Below are 23788 nucleotides of genomic sequence, written 5' to 3'. Positions count from 1 at the left end.
TTCATTTGATCATCCCGTTGGATAGTGTTGTTTCACTTGCATGTATAAATATGTATTATGTTCTCGCCATTGAACCACTTTGCAGTGATGTTATTAGAATAAACCTCATGTGTTATCGATCATCTTTCGTATTATACTTATAAACCACTTAGGTGTGTACTGCGATGTGGGAATTGAGGGGTCCCGAGGCCTTTGAAGAGGGACTCGGGTGTCGGGTCAGATGGATGGTGCCCTGACCACGTGGCCGCCTGGGGCTGCGCCACCATGAGATGTCTTGGCCCAGCGCAAGCTTCTCTGGATCCGGACAATCGTGGCCAGGTTCTGCCCACTGAAGTCCGCCGCTCCCTCTCTGGAGAACTGGGACACGACATGTTTCACTGCATCACCCCTATAATTTATCTAAAAACCCGAACTGCATTCACTGAGAAAGTCTGATTAAAATACAGCCAAAAGATCTATCGAGATCGTACCGAACATGCTAAATGGCGTTGATAACTAAGCAGATGTCAAGAGTGTATGTCTAGCAAAAAGGGTCTGGTCAATTAATAAGACACAAATCATCACTGCCAGACAAGCGGTTTTTAAAACATAACTTTGAGTGGGAAGTGTAATCTGAACAATACAGTCACGTAGAAGTTTTTGAATGAGTCCATGTCTTAGTGCTAGAAAGGCACAAATTTGATACTTGTTTGAAGGTACAAATTGGTCCTAAAGTGAATTACATGAAAGGTCCGCATCGGTAAGAGGTCCGCTGTGGCCGCACGGGTGATGGTTCAAAACCGCCTTGGTGTCAGCAAAGGCTTTCGCTCCTCCTTGTCAACCAGATTTGTCTGGGAAGATAAAAACGTTGACTTGATCAGGCCAACTCGCGTTCTAAAACTTCAACAAACATGTACGATCAGTAAAGTTGGCGCCTCTAATGGATTGATACGTCGGAGACTTTAACGTCAATTAAAAAGGTCTGTGCCGACTCAGCTGTTGGTGTCAGTGTAAATAAATATTTCTAAGAAGATTAGAACTATGAGGTTTAGCTGCAACTATAGGTTACTTCAAGTCACCTGACGAAATCACTGCCCTACCTCTTTTCTCTACTCCTTCTCCCAATGGCTACAAGCTTCGTACAGATTACGTAATTAATTTTATGTCATTACTAATAAAATAACAGATTATGTTGTTCTATTAGTTGTTTGGCAGACCGATCCCCTCCATTATGCTCGAAATAATGATGTTTATTAGGAAAATAAAAGAAAACATAGTAGCGCCATTACATAACCCTGTAGGTCTCATTTTCACCACATCAACACACTAAGCCCGTACCTATGAATGAGAGCAACGATCAAGCACAGAAAGTTAGTTGAGGATTCAATGGGAGAGGATGTTGCCTCGTTCCTTTTAAACATCTTTTCTTCCAGAACGATGACTCACCAAGAGTGGATGTGACACAGTACGTTCGTCTTCTCATTTATTATACATTGCTAGCCATTCGTTAACGCAATCGTCGAAATCTGTTGTTTAGGTACAGGAAGGTACAAGATACGGTACGCTAATCCTCAAGAGTTCACATGACTCTTTCACAATTTTTCCTCCTACGGAAAATCACAACGTTAACTTTTAGGAATAGGAGGCTTTTTCGACCTCATTTAAGATAAAATAGAGCCTCCCATTCATCTAGTAGTTGGTAGTTGCATCACCCATTGGTGAAGGATTCTTAGCAATCTCTCCAAAGATGTGATCACACTGACCTTTGCTTTGATACTTGATCTTTAATTAAACATCAAGATTTGCTCAGAATTTCGCTTTATAGGATAAACTCCCAGAAGAAAATGCAACACCAAACGAAAGAACTGAAATCAAAGACACTCCATCTGCGGTGCATTATTCTCTAAGCTAATTTTCCCTCATTATGGATCATTTCTTAACACCCCTATTCTGTTGCAGAGGAAAAAGAGATCGGATAAAACGAAAGAGCAATTGAAGACGGGAAAAGGTTACAGTAACAGCGCGAGTCACTCTTCGGTACGAATGTCTTGCAATTATTCTGCCGAAAACCACTAAACGTAATCACTCCAGTACGCTGTTTCCATATCCATAAGAACAATAGTTGTGCACTGGACGGCAGAAATCACCCGTACAAAACAATGGAAAGCATGAAATTACCATTTTTTTCCTATACAGCGTACCGAATACAATACTTGGATACATTAAAGTCGGATCAAAATGCCATGAAGTCTGATGAAGATGTCGAGCTGGCTGCGCTAGAAGCGGTGCGATCGGCGCCTGCGGTTCATGTCATCGAGGTGGAACCACTGCGAACGCCATTCAGAATGTAGAGTTAGCGATGGTTCCCACTACTTTTGCAAGCTCCATCGCGCCGCTTCTATCGCAGCCGCCCACGCAACTGCGCCAAGCTTCAGACTATTCGTTCAGACTCAACCATATATCTCACATTTACCAATGCAGCCCACGTGCTCACAATTATTGCTGATCAGAAACGAAACTGCAATTAGTAAAGCTATCCGCCCGTCACCGCAAACATTGGCTCCTCATTTCGATCCACTCCTAGACGTCACACGGTCTGTTGTGGCTGACATGAGTGACTTGAGCCGGGGGAACGACGATGTGTTAAGTGGTGAAACGAGTGAAACACATTTCCACATAATAATCTTTATTATAGAAAAAGAAAAAGAAGTACAGAGCTGATAGGATGTGCGAAGCTACTCAAGATGAAACACCGGTAGAAATCTTCTAATCATACGGGCACTAGTTAAGAACAAGCACAGTTTATGCCTCTTCAATTTTCTCAGAAGAGAGTAAGATCGCAGCGGAGAGTGGGCAAAAGTTGTGAAAAAACAGCCATTATCACTTCAGAGAACGTTATCGCTAAGGTTATTTGATATATTTTGAGAACATTATTAGTTCTGATACGGAAGATTATTCGCTATGCTGTCATCGCCTAATTGCTGTGAATTTAGACCTACCACGACGAAAGCGAAGAGAAGATGAAAAGGGGGAGACTTGTGAGTGTCATAAACTTTGAGAAGGAACTTTTCAGGGAATTTCACAACAAAAAGGAGGAAAATATCAATAGAATCTATCACTGTCAACAACAGAAAAGACTAATTCGGAAATGTAAATGATATCATATCGGACAGAAACGGCAGTAAACCTCCCTTTTCACGCTCGTTCTGATTATCTTCTTTTCAAAGTTATATTTCTGCCTCTTTTAAACATAGTTTGCACCTTAGAAGGTAGCTGAGATGCGCAGCCGGCGTTCGAAACGAAACCCTTCGCCCAGGAAAAAGAAAACACAACAACGAGTGAGTAAAGTTTATCTTTGGACGTGAATGTCTTTTTCCGCTTTCGCAGCCACCTCTTCTCCAATTCAAAATGACATTTCTAAACCTGCTTTCATGCTTTTTCTAGTTATTACTCTTGAAGGAGTTTATAATCTTACTTCTGTTTGCAGGCAAGATAAATTACAAAATCTGACCTACCATAGCCAATAGACCGACTTTCCATTTGCTGCGATCTGATTGACGCAGAGAACGTGGGGGTTTCGTCGTTCCCAGAGGTCGAAGATTCCTATGGAAGAGAAATAAGTGTCGCAGAAGAAGTTAGGGGACGTCTCCCACTTGTGGTGGAAGCGGACAGAACAGGACGCCGTCTACTCCTGCTATAGCTGTTCTATTCTCATTATTGAAAAATGAAGACCGCGCTTAGACAACGCTGATAAGTTAATGACAACGTATCATGGGAATGGTGTGCTACGGAAACTTCATCGAAAACGTAGAGTTCGGGTTGTAAACGAGCGTTGCCCCATTCAAATAGGCCTAATCTTCCTAAAAAGGGCGTGAAAGACGGCGTTCGTTCCTACGAGTTTTCCTGCCTTTCCTACAATTTTTCTAGAAGTGATGTCCAACAACGTTATACCTGGACGGAACTTCATTAGCGAGTGGGAACTGCATCGCGCACATAAGTACCAGATCCGATGCTGAGCGTTCATGCAAAACCGATGGCGATGATTTGCAAACACTGCGCCTCACATCTAATGAATGCCTACAAAAGGTAGTGAACATAGATAATTACAGGAATTTCAGAACAAAACAGTAATGCACGTCCTACAGAGTCCAGCGATTGCAACAGAATCAGATCAAATGGTATGTCTTTCGTTTCACCATAGAATACACTAGAAGCAACTTTTGATAAATATTTGTTTTGTAGAAATCCTTCGTACAACAACCGGTGGTGTTGGCAACAACACCGCCCTCAAATGCTGCGACGCCACCTAAGGATGACGATCATCTCATGAAGACTTCGTTGCCGAGTTGAGCTTGCTTTCACCCATTAATCGCATCTTCATAGGATTCGAACCTAAGTTCACATCAAGCCTGTGGCGGGCGGTGCTTGTGCTGGCTCGATTGAGATCGGACCATTCTGATGTGAAAATGCAACGCTGCAGACGCGCTGACCAAGCGGGGATGCAAAAGTACACGCGGCTAACCCATTCGTAGGAAATAAGACTAAAAATCATTTTCACTGTTATCCATATTTCATCCTCTAGATGCTCAAAATTTGAGAAAAATATCTTCTTCCAGTAAAACCGATTGAGCCAACACCAACAATTGGGTCAGATCAATTAAAGGAAGAAGGACACGACTCGAACAAGCAGATATCACTGGGAGGTTACATCTCTGTTCTTCAATTTAGTGACTTGCAAATATTTATCTGCAATATTTCTTGAATCGCTTATTTGTATTCCCGAGCAAAAAAAAAAGAGCTGGTGTTGCCCTAACTTTTATGGCAAAATCTACACTCTATAAAATCTCCTTCTCTGGCCGATAAAATAAATCAACATTTGGATTCTACTAGTTTTATTACTAAAAATTCACCCTCGTATTCGTGGATGGCTCAATGGGTTTGGACCGCCTTTAAATTTTCGTGTCAAAACTCTTCTTCCTACTCAGCGTTTGTCCCGTTTACTGGCGGGGACCCCTCTTCTGATTAAAGGATTCTATTTTGCCATTTGTGTTTGGTCAGGGAGAACATCAGTTAGCTTCAACGTCATTGTGAATCGTATCAAGCCAGTGCTCTTCTAGTAGTCTTCTTAGCCTGAGGGATCAGCTCTTATCTCGAAGCACCTGTCGTCTAATTCGAGTTCCACGCAATATCTCGGCTGTGGGATCCATACCTAGTCTTCGCTGCATTTCTTTGTTCTGAAAAATTTGGTATAGAACGATTATTTGGACAGAAAAGCTAGGAAAACATATACAAATTGTGAACATACACTAAAATGACTGCAGACCGTGTGATTTGGGCAGCTAACAGGAACAACCCTCAGATTTTTTCGGGATTATTCCAGCAAAGCCCTCCAAGACTGCACCAGCTGGCATCTATGAGCCGCCAAAGGATGAAAAAAGACAAGCATCGATTAGAAGTAATATATTCTGTACTAACAATGTAACATTGTTGCTAACGTATCAAATTTTTCGATTCTAGTGAAATTATCAAGATCCGTATCAACGGTGAAGCATGAACCAGGGAAGGAAGAAAGAAGTGTGAGGCAGACCTCAATTAGAGGTGATTCCTTGTTTGCAGCCATTTCGCTGCGTTTACTGAGCAGTGTGCTGCCATCCATTGGGTTGAATAGTGGCCGCTTCAGTGTAATTATGTCACAAGTGCTCAAGGAAATAACAGGCGACTTTTAGCGCAGCTCTGCAAATTTCAGAACGGCTCAAGCGAGGACTGAAGTCAGCATTCAGTGCATTCAGTAGAGCGTCTCTTGAGAAGTCGTTTCAAAACGCGAAGGCTAAGTTGACGGCGCCTAAACGTGTAAGCTAGACATTTTCTCGGACAAGCGAAAGTCGTGCACTGATGTGCGTGTTTCAGACGAACTCCTTATATGACTATCAAGATACATATATGGGCAGGTTGGCACATAGGTCCCATCCACGAATTGGTTCCTTCAATCTAATTCTAGAGCTATGGAAGAAGAAGAGGAGCCGGATGATACAGATATTGACCAGGACTTCTATAAGGACACGAGTCATCGTCATGATCTCGTCTTGGTTGACACAAACAATACCAATAACGGACAAATGTTCAACGAGGTGGCGAATCTCCGTAAATATCGGGGAACATTTTTGAAACTTTGGCATTGTTTGAGTGTTCTTGTAACACACTCAACTACATATAACCATAATTTTGTGATAGTGTGCCTGCGAGGTTTTTAGATGGAACCCCTTATTTACCGTAAGACTATTTTCAATGTAGATGGGTTTCTGTTTTCACTATCCTAAACGATTATCGAAACAATGAACCAGGGTAGTGTGGCACTTGACGGGATAAACGTAGCATTGCTCCAGTCATCTTCTATTTAGGCCTCTGAAGACGGCGAAAAAGCCGAAACTTCAGGCAAATAAAGGGTTTCATCTAATAACTTTGGGGGCACACTATCACAAAACATAGAGAGAATAAGTTCCGAGTTCGACCTTCTTCGAATCTTGGCATCGTAGAGTTTGATTGTGTACTACTTTCAAAGCAGGACCAAGATTGTTATTGATCTTTATTCTGGCCAACGTTTCGGCGACGTCGCCTTCTTCAGGGTAGTCTGTTTGCCAAATGAGATCTTGTGGGAGGTCTGAGTGATGGATTGCATGTGTCTTTGATTTTTCCAGGCTCTGAAGAAGGCGACGACGCCGAAAAGTTAGAATAAAGATCAATAACAATCTTGGTTCTGCTTTAAAAGTAGTACACAATCAAACATAGGCGGAATATGCCGAGGCTTCAAGACAAGAGAACATTCGAACTATAAGCATAGCTTTCTCTTCTAAAAGAAAGAATTAAGAAAGGACTACCTTTTTGGAAAGACAAAAAGTATTTGTCGGAAGTTCCAAGACCGACACGGCAGCCTCTATCGACCTTGTTACTGATGTTATCCGAGAAAAAAATGTCACTGAAAGATTCAGTGGCGACTCCGTAAGTATCGATGCTAGTAATGGTCAAAATGTTTTTAGCTTAATTCATGACATATTTTTACTCAGAAAAAGTGCATTTTACTAATGTGGAATGAACGTTTCGCAAAATTGCGACGCTGTTCTGTTTTGCAGCGCAGGAAAGCGTTTCGCTCACAGAAAAGGCGGCGGTAAATCAGAAGCTGTCGGTCGAAATAAAGAGAGCCTGAGCTGATGTGCATGACTCGCAGTGAAAAAACTACTACTCCTACTTCTTCAACATGTAGTTCAATGTTGATGCTCAACTACGCAAAATAACCACTAACTATTTTAAACTCCATTTTCTCAACAGAACGCTGGAAATTTGCAGGAAATCGCAAAGTAAATGAGAATCTCAGATCTGATTCCTGGTTAACTGAAGATTACAATTCAAGACGGCTTCTGTTTCATCGCTTTCTGTTTTTAGGGCATGTTTGGATGGGCTAGAGCTGGGAGTTGAAGAAATGAAATGTCGTGACACTAAACACTTTAATGACGATCTGCTGCTTAGTAATACAATACGCTCCATTATTTCTACACTCGATGATATAGACAAGTATTCACAAAATAAGGTGGTACCCTAAATGATGTACTTGTCCCAGCTAATATGTACAATCTTCTTGTTTTAGCCAGTAGATATCCAGAAACTTACTGTATTGGAACCGAAAACCTCTAAAGCCTATACGAGGTGGCGAGAAAATCTAATTTTTTCGAGGGAAAGTAGTAGAGTTATTCAAAATCCTCTGATTTCAGGCATTGCCCGAAAATCAGCCAAGAAGTACCTTTTGTGTATTCTGGTCTGGGAGTATGCAAAAGCAAGAAAAGTAGATCCAATTCAGCGAGCTTAACGAGCAGTAGCACTTCCTCCAGTTCGGAAATGTCAAGTAGAAGAAAAAGGAGGAAGAAGAAAATAAACCAGGAAAAAGGCGAAGCTAAGAGTGATAGGGTGAGCTTTTTTAGCCAATGTTAGCCACGGCAATGCTAAAGTCGACGGTTGCTTGGAAGAAGAGTCATTTGCAATCATCGGTTCGCAAAACGGAGATCACACCAATTAGCACTCGCGTTCGAACGTTGGAACATCGGTGCGACCCTTCAAAAATGAGGCGCAGAACAATTTTTCTGAATCTCTCCTAGAAGGTCTAATAAGTGGGCGCCTCACTTGTGGATAAACTGGATAAAGGATAACGTTTCTGGAGTAAATCAGTCCGCTTGGGATGCACAGCTACGTTTAATTGGGTGTAGCACAGTCGGTAAAAGGTTTCGCTGTCTGCAATATTGGACGTAGGTTCCAATCCGCCCTAGTGCCAACCAAGCCCCTCATTCCTCCGGGCTTAGTAAATTGGTACAAGACTTGACTGGGAGGATAAAAACACTGACTTGACACATCGGCTAACCACCGCAAGTCATTGTATAGGTTCGTAAAACTCACTGGTGAGCAGGCACTAATCACAGATCAACAGAATATCAATTTAAGAGTGTAAGTTGAGTCAAGATAAGGGCTGTTATTCTTTATAGATGTTTCCCGATATTTTTAGATACCTCCACTTAGCATCAGTTATCATGTGCAAAAAGTCTACTTGAAATACTGCCATTTTTTCTTACTGTAGCCTACGTTGTAAGAGCCTCCCTTATCTGTCGCTCACAGTTCATCGGATGATTATCAATAGGAACGTTCGAAGCGTGGATTCCCCAGAATTAGTTATAAGTACCATTTATGAAAAGACACATAACACAGCAGCGGAAATACTGAGCTTGACCTACTTTGACCTGCGAAAACTGTGAAACAACACAGCGACCTGCTATGATCTGCTAACTCTGAACCGTCAACTACCTACAGCTTTGCTGTGACCAATTCTATAACATGACCTACTTCTTCTCAACTTCCACCAATAGAGATTTTAAACGAATTAGTAACAATGAATTTAAGAGTTTAAGAAGAAAGAAGTCGAGGAAAATCGAATAAGAAGCTTCTTGTTAACGTACGATGGAATAAAAGTTAAAGTACGATGGAATAAAACGAAGATTAAAAGCACATTTGTTTGAACAATTACAGTTTTATTTTTCAATTCGCTGCTCCACAGCAAGTATCCCCGCTGATCTTAATCGAGGATCCCTGATCCTTATGGCAAACCGTCAGGATTGGCGAGTGGACGCAGTAATATAGCATATGAAAAAATTAAATTAGCACCAATAAATCAATAACTTATTGGCTGTTTCCGTAAACGTGGTTGAAAAAGCTGATCTAATGCTCTCAGGTACTTAATAAATTAGGAATCTTTTGAGAACAAGATCTCGTAATAACTGAGTGGTCCGCGAAGAAATTCAGGCACCATGTAAACACCATCATATTAAAGGCATCACTCCACGAATCTGAGGTGGTACGGATTTCAGGTGGAGTATTCGTATACGGGATCGTAGATTATGGAGAGAAAGGTGACCTCGCCCATTTCTTCTTAATTGCCGTAAAAAACGGCCCGGAAGGTACGGCTTCCGACGTTCCGGCGCGCTATTTTCTACAAGGAGTTCGACTGGAGCGCGCCAGCCTTGTGCGCGCGCCGCATTTTCCGTACCGTTTTTTACGGCAATTAGGGAGAAATGGACGGAACCACCTTCCTCTCCATAATCTACTATCCGGTATACGAATACTCCACCTGAAATCCGTACCACCACAGATTCGTGATATGCTGCCTTTAAGGGATCATAGGTGCGATAGGCTGGAATCGTACCCTTCATAGGTGAAAGGGGTTTTACCCAGTCGTGGAGAGTCGAACGTGAAAGTGGTCGTTGACCGGAAAAAGGGAGGATATATCAATACTTTTATCGGAATCGCTTGATATCATAGAAAAACGCCATGTTTGGATATCTCTCGGAGAAAAAATAGTTTGTTTGTACGGATCGAGGTAGTAAGGGACTAAAACGACTTAGAAAAGTTGTCTCATAGCGCTCATCAACAAAAGAACACTTGGAAAGTATTGAACTAATCAAATCAATTGAATATTTGCTCTAAAACATCGTTATTCGGAGTTCGTAATCCGCGCAGGATTGACAGGAAATTAGTCATGTTATGTAAAAGTTGCTAGAGCACGAAAAAACATTTTTTTTTTTTGGCAGAACTGCAATCACTTATTAGACAAGGAGCAACAACAACATCATAACATGCATTTGCTCCTGAATCGTATTGAATGAGAAAGTATGGAGACGAACGAATAACTACGGGGGCAAAGGACCAGTCTGGAGTGCAACGAGCAACTTTGAGGGTTAGCGACTACCAGCGACTACACTTACGTACAGCGTACACTACTCATGTATACGTATACATGCATATAAGTTACAAATTAAATTTACGGGTCATATAAGTTCCTAGTGGAGTTTCCGGAGAAGTGCGGCGTCAAGGTCATCACAAGGAACATTTGCACATACATTACTATTTCAGATATTACAAAATCCACTTCCAACTTGGCTGATCAACCACAGTACTGAGGAAAAAAAAGCGCGGAATTTGTCACAAGTATTTGCCGAAAAGCCAGACTAAAAGGTGTTTTAAATTGCAGAAATTTGCTTTTTTATCACCACCTTCAAGAACAAATTCCGTCGTAAATAACTCATTTCTTCGAACACCGAACAACACAGTATAGGGTGCATAACTGCCCTAACTTTCTTCATTCTATACAGGGAATAATTCAGTAGATCGCGAAAATGCGGAAATCGTGTTTTTGAATCGAAAAACTGGTGTTTTTGCGCCTGAGAAAACGCGTTTTTTTCTGTGAATAAATCTTGCTTAAATGAGAACTTGTCAATGGAGTGAAAGGTATATTCCTGTTTCAGAACTCTCAATTCGAAACAATAGTAACTCGCTTGGCCTGTAAAAATGTGTACTTTTACCAGGAGGGGTGGGGGAGCACGCTATCGGTTGCGTCTCTCTCTCGCCGTTGTCGCTGACTATCTAGCAGGACAATTCGCAATGAGGAGCGTTAAACCTCAGCTCATCTCCATTGAAGGCAGCATACCACGAATCTGGGGTGGTGCGGATTTCAGGTGGAGTAACCGTATGCGGGGTTGTAGATTATGGAGACCGGGGTGGTTCCGCTCATCTCTCTCTGAATCACTGCAAGCAGCCGGTCCTTGAATTCTGTTTTGTACGATGTCTTCTATTGAAGCGCGCCACCCTTGCACGCGTAGCTCCGTTACTGCCTATCACGGAAAGTCCGAATTGATTTTCGACGAATCGCAAGGCGGAGGCGGCGCAAAGGGTGGAGCGCTGCAATAGATGGCGTCGTGCAAAACAGCATTCTGGAGGCGGCTATTTGCAGTGATTCAGGGAGAGATGAGCAGAGCCACCTCCGTCTCCATAATCTACGACCCCCTATACGGATATACCACCTGAAATCCGTACCACCGAGTTCGTGGTATGCTGTCTTAAAAAAAAAAAAAAAACGATTTCCCAACACTTTATACATGTTTGTATCTGATACAACGTGAACAGAGGATTTATTTTGGTGCATGCAGCACTTACCTGTTTGTTTCGAACACATAGAAAAAAAAGCAAAAAACTCGTAAATCTTCCGGTGGTCTCGGTGTCCACTTTCAGATCCACATTTTCACCTCAGTCTTCACAGTGAAAAGACAAATTTGAGGCAAATTTGAAAAGGTATTGCAGCAAATTTCGTCATCTATCTCCTAATTTTGCCCTTATTTGTCACCTTCTCTAACCACAAAGTTTTGGGCTCAAAACTGAAACCACTCAATTTCTCATACCCAACTTTGAACTCCAATTTTTCAGCGGAAAAGAAACCATATTGGGTGTTTTACGTAGTATTTTATTCGTTACACAGTGGCATATTTCCAGACACCTTTCAGTGGTCGGTGGTTTTTTCTCTGAACAGAGATATTAACAGTTTAAATCTGCGAATTTTCGCAAGCAGTGATGATCATCCTCTAACTGCACATCCTCGCTCTGTTGGTAGATAACTCCTTCAAAAAATTCCTTTTTTATTTCGCACTACTGCATCTTCCGGCACCTCATTACTCTATTTCTCTTGTTCGCGTTCTTTTCGAAGTAACTGAACAGCTTAGGTGAAGGAGCCACCTCCGCAGCCACCCTAAAGTGACGGCACCGCAGCATCGGCTCCAACTACCAGATGTGTGTAAGGAATCTTGTAAAGATAGAAAAAATGTTGTTAGACAATGTTTTGAATTTCAAAACTCTGCGCATTCAAAGTAGTGCTAAATAGTAAAGAGGTACGCACCCTCAAACCACGAAACATTCATAATTCATAAGCACCGACTCTCGTGCCCGATTAGAACATAGCGATATTCATAATAGGGAACCTTGAATATATTTATCTCTAAAATATTCCCAGAAATCTAATTCGCTTCATAAAGCGACACTTTGATGAATTAGGATCATTTTAGAGTGAAAAGACATCTCGAGAAATTAAAATAATCACACTGTCCTCTGTTTCGCTGTGTACTCGGAAAATAAATGCTACCTCGCTTAATCAAACACACCCAGTCTCAAAGCATTCACCGTGATATTAGGATTTTTCTAGGTACGCGCGCATTCTCTCTCTCGCTCTTGTCATAATGTGTAGATTGTGTCTTTGAGCACTTGTGAGCGACAAGAGGCACCCGTCACAAGTAGCGCGTGGAGGTAGGAAATTCTCGGAAAGCTGCGCACACAACAAACTCTGAAACGCCGCCCTCCTGCCGACGTAGCGTCGCTGCCGCCTCGTTCATCACAAACCTTCCGTCTGTTACGCTCTCTCTGCTCGTCCTCCGCTGGGTTAACTCCACGAAAGAGATCAGTTCATTTTCTTTCCCTGGCCGTTTTCATCATGCCGATTTAAGCTCTCTTCTGGCACATGAGCACATCGTGCCATTGAAGCAGCAACATATAAGCTTTTGTACTTATTTATTCTTGTTGTTGCGGTATAACCCCGAGTGAATGAAAGGCGGAAGGCAGAACGTGTCAGTCGGAGAACCTTCCGAATTGCCGTAGACATAATCCGGTCATTCGAGCAAACATAAGTCCTAGTGACTACATATGGTTGTTTGTCCTACGTGTACCTACAGCGCTGTGGCATCGCAGAACCGCCTGATTATTTAAAAGCACTGTCGTTAACTTAAAAAGAGGAACTCTTCAGTCATTAATCGATCAGGCAAGTACTATTTTGTAAATACATCCTTTGTCCTCAGCATTTATTCAGAAGGTGTTGAGAGTAACAGTGCATAGCGCGCTACCAGAACCGTATATCAAAATGAAAAGCAAATTAACGGATGACGGCTAATTTCGCACTACTTTAGGAAACTAATGACTGACAAAAATAATGAGGTATGATTTGAATACTACCTCGCCAAAATAGAGTGAAAATCCCTGATACATGCTTCGAAATCATTGCCGTGTGATGAAAGTCTTATAGCTCATCCTAGAAAGAATTATAGCACATATTGGTAGCGAAATATTCTAACGATTTTGTAAGTCCTTGAAGATCCGATTCTGCTTATTCATAGGCAGCAAGTCACAAAATTGACGATGTTGTGATCTCTGTGGGACAATATAGAGCTCTTCGGGTTGCAGATTAGGAGTATGAGTGTGCACACGCCCAATTCGTCATGACTGTCTTGAAAACGGCGTGAGAATTGCCTTGGTTTAGTTCCTATGCGGTGCGCTGAAACGCTCTGGTTCCCTCGGCACCATATTCATGAGTTTAACTCCAATAGGTTGATGAGAACACCTCACTGGTCTTCGAGCGCTCCTTGTGGTGCATTCTGAACCACCTAGGAACTAAGACCAGTTTCCATGTTGTTTTTCTTGGCCATTGAGGATTTAGGCGTGGCCATGATCATACCCGTAACCCAAAACTCGAATTTTTATTTCTTCACGGAGACCACAACAATTTTTCAATTTCGTAAATAGGCTGCCCTCGAGTTGCCCTTCAATCTTCAGATTGTTCTCATAAGCCACGTTAGCGCCCTTCTGTGCAAGATTGTATAAAAATGTACTCTGGCTGGAGTTAGAGAGTGTTGCTGTTGGTATGTTTCTTATAACAAAAGGTCAACTACTCAACATAAAACCAATCTATAACACAAAACACATAGCCATTGAACGAGCATAGGATTGCAGTTCCCACGAAATCCTCTCTAGTGAAGGAGATTAGTGGGAATTATATGTTAATGAAAATGCCTAAAGGTTAAAGGCATTTGGGGGAACAAATCTGGGGTGGTGCGGGTTTCAGGTGGGTTATGCCCATACGGAGTCGTAGATTATGGAAAGTAGGGTGATTCCGTCTGTTTCTTCCTAATTGCCGTAAAAACGGCCCGGAAGATACGACTTCCAGCGTCCCGGTGCGGTATTTTCCACGACGAGTTCGATTGGAGCGCGCCAGCTTTGTGCACGCGCGACATCTTCCGGGCCGTTTTTACGGCAATTAAGAAGAATGGATGGAATCAACCTCCTCTCCATAATCTACGACCTCGTAAAGGAACTCTCCACCTGAAATCCGCACCACCCCAGATTCGTGGGGTGATGCCTCTAAATTACCTATTGGTCTAGGTGAATCCAGAGAGTGGACCTCAGTTCACTTTCGCATCGGACATTTCGGGAATATATAGTCGGGTCAAAACGACATGAAATACGGTGCAGTTACATAAGTGGCTGCGCTCGAAGCAGTGCTGCGAAATGTAGCGGTTGGAATCTACGGGGGACCCTTGACGATACAATTCCTCGCTGTAGGTCGCAATGGTCCCACTCGATTCCAACCGCCTTCTTCACAGAGCCGCTTCGAGCGCTGTCGCTTACACAACTACACCGATTATCGTTTTGACTCTACTATAGCTTCGACTGCTGTCAGGTAATTGTCTTAAAGTTATATACTCTGTAAAACTGCGGAGAATCAATGCCTAAATTCCTTTGTTTTTGAAGTTTGTTCATTTGAAAACACCTACAGATGTGAAATAAAGCAAAAGAAGGAAAGAACTCACTAGAATTTCGCCAAAGTTTTGCATGGTGATTGCTCTACTTCAACGGCTCGTTTGAGAAGACCTAAAGAAACTTCAGCAATATCCTACACATGACATATATTGTAATACTTGACGGTTTAGCCCTTTAGGGCGCGATATGTCCGAGGAGCTAGTGAAGATTTGCAATCTCATCATTTCTTGTATACAGCGATAAGAGGATGAAAAATATGCACTGTTATTCAACTTCAACAAGAAATTTAAAAATATACCTGGGGGTTTAATTTATATTCCAGTCGGAGTTTAGATGTTTGGGAGTGAAGCAGGAAAATTCTGTCCAGGGAATTTCTTTCTGGAAGCAGCACATTCTTCTAATGCTTCATCTTCTGAGTTGGCAAATAGAATGATGATGATGACACATAAACTTTTTTTTGCATTTTTCAATGAAAGCGATGTATTCACGTGGTTCGAACGTGCTACATAACAATATTCAGAATACTTGCTACCGAGCATTGTCTTGATTCGGAGGCCTACACAGGTCCTTTAGCCAACACAACACTGTCTTTTGATCTACTAGTAGTTTGATCTAGTTAAAGTAACTAGTAAAGTAAAGCAACTAGTAAGAGTCGCCCTAATATCGCATAAAAGAAAACTTTTACTGCTCTTACCTACAACTAGAACGTCAAAAACTTTGTTGGCGAAGGAATCTCCAGTATACACCACATCATTCAGCCAAAACGGTCTGAATTTCTCAGGAGGGGCATCAAACACTATCCTCAATGGTTTTGTCTTTCCTTGCCTCGAAACTCCTTAATGCGGAATGTATTACGTGCTAGACAAATTTTGATTTTGATTTTTCCCCATTCCACCATACTTCGACCATCCTTCCACCATACTTCGCGTTCATTTGATGTCAGTAATTGTTCGGCAGTTCGCTGTTGTATGATTTGAACTAGCGCAAAAAACACAGACCTTTCCCAGTTTTGCAATTCGGTGACATCCAGACCGTATTGTCTTTGGTTCGGATAGTTTTCCAATTTGACACGACTTTTTAGACATGCGTATAAAAACTTTTTGGATTAAAGGCATCACCCCACGAATCTGGAGTGGTACGGATTTCCGGTGGAGTATTCGTATACGGGATGGAAGACTATGGAGAGGAGGGTGATTCCGTTCACTTCTTCCTAATTGACGTAAAAAACGACCTGGAAGCATTCCGGCGCACTATTTTCTACAAGGAGTTCGATTGGAGCGCGCCAGCCCTGTGGGGGGCCGCATCTTCCGGGCCGTTTTTTACGGCAATTAAGAAGAAATGGACGGAATCACCTCCCTTTACATAATCTACTATCCGTGTACGAACACTCCACTGAAATCCGTATCACCTCAGATTCGTGGGGTGATGCCTTTAATTTTCTTTTTAAGATAATCCATAACGTCTTCGATTTCCACTTCGTCCTGATCTTGGATTGCTACAAGAACCTTTTGACGGTAGTGAAAGGAATTTTCCTTCTGAATTGAAATGAATGTACCCATGTAGTTGTCAGCACCCTTCTTCTCTGTTTGGAAATCAACGATTTTTTGCACTATTTTTGCTCTTTTGGTCTGCTTATTATCGCACCCCCTTTTCAAAACTGCTTTGGTTTCAAAATACGGCATACAAAGTCTTCATTCTCTTCTCTCTTTCTCGAGTTTGAATTGTCTTCTGAGAGCCATATGGCGTCACTTTGTGAAGGAAGACTTCCTTCGGTTTCCTCAGCAGCAGTTGAATCTGTTGCGGTCTATGGATCTGCGTGAGTGTTATTTATTCCTCTTTTATTCTTGTTTCCTGGGGTCTCTATGGGTTACTGCCATCTTTCTTGCAAGTGTTCCCAAGCGATTCCGTGCTCCCGTGATGCTAACGCTTGCTGTACAGATCATTTCACTTGCCTTTGCAATCCTTACATTGAACTGTGCGTCATTTTTGATTTCCTCGGCTTCATCTGTGAGGTTTTTTGCTCTCTTTCAACCTTTCTTCTCCATATTCTTTTTGCAGTGCTCGAAACAATGCTAACCAAGCTCGAGAAATGTATGTTTTCATTTTGGTTGTTTTTAAGCTTCCAGAAAGCAAATTTACTGCACTAACACTCAAATATTCCTTATCTGTTCCTGAAGGTTTTATCTCCTCCATGCTTATAACGTAGCGAATGGAGATTTTCTGCATTCATCAACACTTGTGAAAAACCAGTGTCATGTTCACGCAGGAGAAATCGCAGCGATGGTGTGCTACAGCCAGCGAAGGGTGGCTGCACTTTGTAATGAGTTTGAGGATCTCGGTTTTTTTATCTAACCGACGTACCAAAATACTGGTAAAGTGCTGTTACGAAGGAGAGAATGTCCTCTTTTTTCACACTAATAATAGTGCGATTGGGTTTATGCCCGAAAGAGAGACGGTGGTTCCGTGGTGGTATTAATTTTTGTTTTATTAAAAAGGCAAATGATCACAGAGTCCTCATCTACGTCCTGCTAAGAGCCACGAAAGCAGAAATATCCGTAGTGGGCGGTCATGTTGAAAAAGGCTCAGTTCAGCGCGATCACCTTGATGAGATGGACCCAAAATACAAGCTGGAAATGTGTAAATGAAATATAAATTGTGTGCAATTGTGGGATTCTGATACAAACATCAGGGCAGAGGACCTTCCGCCTAAATAATTCGAATGTTTGTTGGAGGTTACACTAAGCGTATAAAAGCGGAATGATAGCAAGAACAATCAAACAACAAAAAGAAGAAACTCTATAGGTCTGTAGGGCCACAGCAAAAGTGTCAGCATCATATCTGTTACTGTAGCAATCCCAAACGAGTGTCTCGCCCCGAAGATGCCGACGGTGGAGAGCCATGCAGAGATTGAACGTTTCTGACCTACTACAACTCAGGCAACCTTCGCTTCCTCTTGCTGTATGCCCTGGAGTACGGATAGTTGCTCACCGAAATGTTCCGAATGGGTTTCGAGAAGAAATTAAGTTACTACATTCACCTTGGATCAACCATGAACATAAGTAGGAAGCTGGACAAAATATTAGAGGTATAAGGGGTGTTCCTCTCCTTTCAAATTTAAAAGGATCCGTGGACGAGTTGTCCTCCTAAGATTCCGCGCGTTGCGTTGCAGTGCTGGCACTTGGCGTAGTGCACAAATCAATTCAGCTTCCTCAGAACTACCTTAAGACCTTCCCCAAGACTGGGACTGAACCGATGCAGATCCGTCAAGGTACCGAACCAACTCCGTCTCAACAAGCTCTGCAGGATCTCCGGAAGACGTCATTGGAGTTCTGGAGTGGACATGCGAGGCTTACTACTGGAATCAATTGTCGATGTACAAATGACCTAGACACCTTCGGTTACGGCCCTTTTAAGAGTTTATAGATGTGTGATGATGTTTTAACAGTGAGTGGTCTCGCCAAGAAATAGAGTGACAATTGGTGAGTCTTTCTTCCGGCTGCTAGCCACTGTGAACCGGCGACTCGTGCGGCTCTTATGAGGGTCCCGTAATCCACAAACACAGACGGCTGTACAGTCGGCGCCAGTGAATGCGAGTGCCGAGGATTACAAGAATTACTGCCCGGGTTGCGCGCATGTCGGCAGCGGTGGTCAAAATAGCAGAACTTCTGCTAGTTGTTTTCACTTTATCACTGTTAGTTGATTCATCCTATCTAATGACGGGGCGAAAATGTTGAATTTATAATTATCTGAAGAGTAAGTCCCAAGTTCAACCTTCTTTGAATCTTGGCATCGTATCTGAAGAGTCCTAAGTATTGATGAACCGAAACTCTTACTGTATTCTGCTGCTGTAATAGTTTCAGTGATGACCTTCACAACAGAAAAAGAGCCTGCAGAATGCGTCTGGATGGTCTTTAGATAAAGGACGAAGCGGTTGGGAAAATTCGAAAGTGGCAGAATAATATACGAGACGACTATCCAACGATGGGGCATAGGAGACCGATTGATTTCTTTCCGAGCGCACCCGTTGATCTCGAACACCGGGCTTCGCTTCCAATCTCGCCCTCTCGCAACAAATCAATTTCTGATGGGGCATTCAGGATGGGGCTGCACGTACGAATTCAGTTCGAGCTGGCTGTACGTGTCGACTGGGGAGTATGGTGGATGCACTTCTGCTTTGTTTTTTTTTTCTTCTAACTGAAATATTCAGTGGATTTCGAGTCTTAGAGGCTGATCGAGGGTGTTGGTCCCCCATTGGCGCCACATGGATCGCATCAGCAGCGTGTTCTCTCCGTTAGCATTCAAATGTCGGCGGACTCAGACCGGTGGTTGCGTCGCTGTCTCGGCCAATGCAAATGTTGTCGAACGGAGGCTGAGCGATTCCTAGAAATGGATGACTCACCGTCATGCCTCTCATTTCACTCAGCAGCACACCTCCGTGCTTCATTCACTTATGTGCATCCTTTCCATGTTGTGTCCACAATGTACTGTACTGTTTTCATATACCATGGTTGTTGCTACTCCTCTTTTCCTTGCTCCACTCTAGTCTACTAGTTCGTTTCTTGTTTTTTTGCACAGTTGGGCAACCTTATTGTCCTTTTGCAGGCGATGTGTGACGACGAAGTTGCTGCACTTGTGGTTGATAATGGCTCTGGGATGTGCAAGGCCGGATTCGCTGGAGATGATGCTCCACGTGCTGTATTCCCTTCCATTGTTGGACGTCCTCGTCATCAGGGTGTGATGGTTGGTATGGGACAAAAAGACTCGTACGTTGGAGATGAAGCACAGTCCAAAAGAGGTGCGAAATTCCCAAGAAGTCATCGTGTTTGCTAAGCGCATCAGCTACTGTGAGGAAGACTTTAACAAATGTAGATACTTTCGTTTTTTCTTAATCATAAAGTTGTAGCAAACGAAAAGCAGTGCCTTTTACAGGGTTTTTTTTGCCATTTTTCGTCATACGATATGTATTGTTATGCAGCAAACACTACCAAATCATATTCAGTTTCTGCTAAAGCTCGATGGATGGACAGTCGTGAAAACGTATCGATTGACATTTACTGCCTTTCGTTCTTCAAATTCTCGCGAAGAATTGAAGTCTGAATTTGCAAGTCAATCTAAATGAAATTTCTACCAAAAATCTATCAGAGCAATTCTTAGTAGTGTTTAGCGTTAGGCATGTTAATTACTACAATAATTTTTATAAACATCACAAGTTGGCTACAAATTGCGCTACGACATGTATGTAGTCCAGTCGTCATTTTCCTGTTACGTTCATAACACAGTGATCTAGTTTTAATCATGCTTTACCAGTAGTTTTCTCGAGCATTTTTCTTTGAGTTAAAATGGTGACACTCCATTGAGATGAATATACAACGGTTTTTTAAGGTATCCTCACTCTGAAGTATCCAATTGAGCATGGTATTGTTACTAATTGGGATGATATGGAGAAGATCTGGCACCATACTTTCTACAATGAGCTTCGTGTTGCGCCAGAAGAGCACCCAGTCTTGCTTACTGAGGCTCCTCTCAACCCAAAAGCTAACAGAGAAAAGATGACCCAGATCATGTTCGAAACATTCAACACTCCTGCCATGTATGTCGCTATACAGGCTGTACTTTCACTGTATGCATCCGGGCGTACCACTGGAGTCGTACTCGACTCGGGAGACGGTGTCACCCATACTGTCCCTATTTATGAGGTGAGCGTTACACATTTCTCATAGAATCATTTTCTATTACCAGATAATCACTTAACATTAATGTTTATAAGACCATTGTTGGAAGTTACAGTGGTACAGGTGAGGAAAACTCTACTATGTTACTTAGGGAGATACAACGAGGGGAGGGGTGTCTGATTTTTTTTCTCACGAAAACGTAACGTTCTTCTTTGAACCATAGCATTTTCTTAAAGAGCAGGTTGTTCTCTTGTGTAAGAATCAGGCTATCACAGAAATTTTTAGGGCTACGCTCTTCCTCATGCCATCCTCCGTCTCGATCTTGCCGGACGTGATCTTACTGACTACTTGATGAAAATTCTCACTGAGCGCGGTTATTCGTTTACAACCACTGCCGAACGTGAGATTGTGCGGGATATTAAGGTTTGATAATTTGTACTACAGGATTGAGCTATGGTGGGGAACACTTTTTTGCATAGGAGAAACTCTGTTATGTTGCTCTCGACTTCGAGCAAGAGATGGCTACAGCTGCGTCGTCGTCGTCGTTGGAAAAATCATACGAGCTCCCCGATGGTCAAGTTATTACCGTGGGAAATGAGCGTTTCCGCTGTCCTGAGGCCTTGTTCCAAGTATGTGTCGTTCATTTTCGTCTATTCTATATAACTTCAACCGATTTCTTGCCGCAATGATTTGTCACTGCTATGTTTTAGTCTTATTTCTTCGCAATGTTGCAACTATATTTTTAAGCCATCATTCTTGGGTATGGAATCTGCTGGCATTCACGAGACTTCGTACAACTCGATTATGAAATGCGATATCGATATTCGAAAAGACCTCTATGCCAACACTGTACTCTCTGGAGGGACTACAATGTATCCTGGAATTGCTGATCGAATGCAGAAAGAAATCACCGCTCTTGCCCCTAGGTATGTATCCTCTCTGACCGAACCAGCGAAACAAAATTCTTCAAAAAATCTCAGAAGTTCTATCCATGACTCAGAATTGCTCGTTGCGACAAAATTTCTCTTCTTTTAGCACTATGAAAATCAAAATCATTGCACCACCCGAGCGCAAATACTCTGTCTGGATAGGAGGATCAATTTTGGCGTCTCTGTCCACCTTCCAGCAAATGTGGATCTCGAAACAAGAGTACGACGAGTCTGGTCCCTCCATTGTTCACCGCAAGTGCTTCTGAATCTATAAAAGAACGCTTGCGTGGACTTGCCTTTGCTCACAATTTGATCCATATCTTTATTCGGTAATAAAATGAAAGAATATTTTTTTGTTCATATTCTCATCTCGCCTCAACATACATAACAGTAACTCTTAGCTAACTGATATGAATTATAAACAGAATTCTATTGAGAATTTCGGCGTCTGTTTCACCTAATTCACTTACAATCTGTCTCGTAGGAAGTAGCCTACCTTCGTTTTCGAGCTTGGAACTTGTGTGCCATATTATGACACACTTAACTATCTGTGAGCGGTCAGAAACTGCATGTTTGTGTGTGCAAAGGTAATTTTGCACCGTAAATCGAAGTTTACAGAGATTACTGTTTGCTATTATTGCTGGGTATATTCTCATGATACATTAGGTAGGGGGCGGGTGTACATAGCGCAGTCGGTAAGAGGTTCCGTTGCCTGCACGATCCATTGGAGGTTCGAGTCCGCCCTAGTGCTCACCAAACCTTTCATCCCTCCGAGGTCGATAAATTGGTACCAGACTTGTCTGGGAGGATAAAAACACTGACTTGACACATCGGCTGGACACCGCAAGTTATTGTATAGGCCAGTAACACGTTCGTGAACCTCAAACGATTCTGAATTGACGTGGGGGCGCATCCCAAGCAGATTGATTAACGCCAGACATTTAATCCTTTATCCACATCAGTTAAACGTGCTTTGTAATGTTTTGTTCTAGGACCACTTTTAACCACTTACCTCTATTAATTACTCTGGTGTAGGCAGTTATCAATTGTCCATATTTGAACAATTACCAACCTGTTGTTAGAAAGTGATATTTACTTTGGTAGAAAGCGAAAGAATTGACACTACATCGTTCTAAATAACAGCTAGAAATCATGAGTGTACAGAACTACCTGGATGGAATCGTTGTCCCTGATTAGAGGACCTTACTTTCGAACCAAGGAAATAGGAGAAACTGTGAGCGGTTTGATTGGAATCCCTCAAAAGGCTTGCAGAAGCTAAGTTAACAACAACCTACAGTTCAAGAAAAACGACGATATTGTACAAGATTGTTGTCTCTTTCTTCTCGTGATGTTTCTGTTCACAAAACGGCGACCCTTTCGGAGGTATGCGAACTGACCGAGGTGCTCTACTTTGATTCGAAAGAGGACGTTTATTTCCCGACGAGAATTTATTTTAACTTTGATATTCCGAAGGTATTAGATTCCGATATCTCAGTTTACTTCAAAAACCTCTTAAAAGGATAAAGGATAAACCTACAGCTAAGGCGTATCAATCCACTTAGGATGCGCCAATGCGTTTCACTGGGACTCGTAATCGTTGAGGTTTTTGTAACGTGTGTTGACCTATACAATGACTTGCGAGGGCCAGCCGATGATCAATTCAGTGTTTTATCTGACCAGGCAACTTTGGCACCAATTTATCGACCCCGGAGTGATGAAAGGCTTGGTTTGCACTAGGGCAGTTTCGAATCGAACCCTCGACTGTGTGGCTACAACGGATCTCAGCTACTGCGCCTCCTATACATAAGCCTCTTATACACATTCAGATGTATAGAAATCCAAGAGAATGGGTAGTCGATCGATACTGCGCGCATATGGTCTCACAATGAGACGTCGCGCGATTCTTAATAGCTGCAGCGAAGGCTTGGCAACAATCAATGTCAGAAAAGCTGCGAATTTCGTACTTTCCAGATTCGAAAATGAAAGGAAAGAGAAAAAAGGAATATGTATAGATCGCCTGTGCTTCTCTCCCTTTTCCCTTTTTCCTATTTGATGCTACGAATGTTCAAGAATCTGTGGTTCTAGGGAGTTATCCGTTCCTAGTTCTGAGGAGCCTGCCATCATTTTTTTTGCTGCGAATCACCATTAAGTATCACGTTTTAGATCAAGTATTCCCAGAACTTTCTTCCGTTATCATGAGGAATCCAAAAGAAAGCACTTTAGTCTGTACGACTGTTTCCGAGTATGTGAAAATAGTTTCTGAAAAAA

General features: G+C 42.3%; 1 protein-coding gene across 3 annotated transcripts; it reads left to right on the top strand.

Annotated features, from left to right (window-relative positions):
- Positions 1-1319: 1319 nt before the first annotated feature.
- RB195_013819 (uncharacterized protein) lies at positions 1320-21853 on the top strand (the record flags this gene model as incomplete). 3 transcript variants are annotated; one of them, XM_064203812.1, is made up of 27 exons in its annotated part: positions 1320-1349; positions 1413-1444; positions 1517-1538; positions 1805-1870; positions 1939-2016; positions 2675-2734; positions 2805-2885; positions 2973-3017; positions 3246-3317; positions 4098-4157; positions 4222-4324; positions 4596-4682; positions 5360-5434; positions 5497-5577; positions 5726-5829; positions 5887-5927; positions 5978-6107; positions 6845-6975; positions 7417-7561; positions 7619-7677; positions 7743-7935; positions 19522-19714; positions 20302-20615; positions 20877-21014; positions 21071-21220; positions 21339-21517; positions 21627-21786. In XM_064203812.1, 27 exons carry the CDS (start codon positions 1320-1322, stop codon positions 21784-21786), a joined length of 2829 nt encoding a protein of 942 aa, XP_064059694.1. The 3 variants fall into 3 exon arrangements, with proteins under 3 accessions (XP_064059694.1, XP_064059695.1, XP_064059693.1); XM_064203814.1 differs by lacking the exons at positions 19522-19714; positions 20302-20615; positions 20877-21014; ... (1 more) ...; positions 21339-21517; positions 21627-21786 and having other exon boundaries at positions 7743-7767; positions 7829-7837; XM_064203813.1 differs by lacking the exons at positions 1320-1349; positions 1413-1444; positions 1517-1538; ... (16 more) ...; positions 7619-7677; positions 7743-7935 and adding exons at positions 17818-17978; positions 18124-18187 and having other exon boundaries at positions 21627-21672; positions 21740-21853.
- Between the last annotated feature and the right edge of the window lie 1935 nt (positions 21854-23788).

Source organism: Necator americanus, chromosome V, assembly GCF_031761385.1.
Source record: "Necator americanus strain Aroian chromosome V, whole genome shotgun sequence".
Taxonomy (NCBI): domain Eukaryota; kingdom Metazoa; phylum Nematoda; class Chromadorea; order Rhabditida; family Ancylostomatidae; genus Necator; species Necator americanus.
This window is presented reverse-complemented; position numbering and strand designations above follow the sequence as displayed.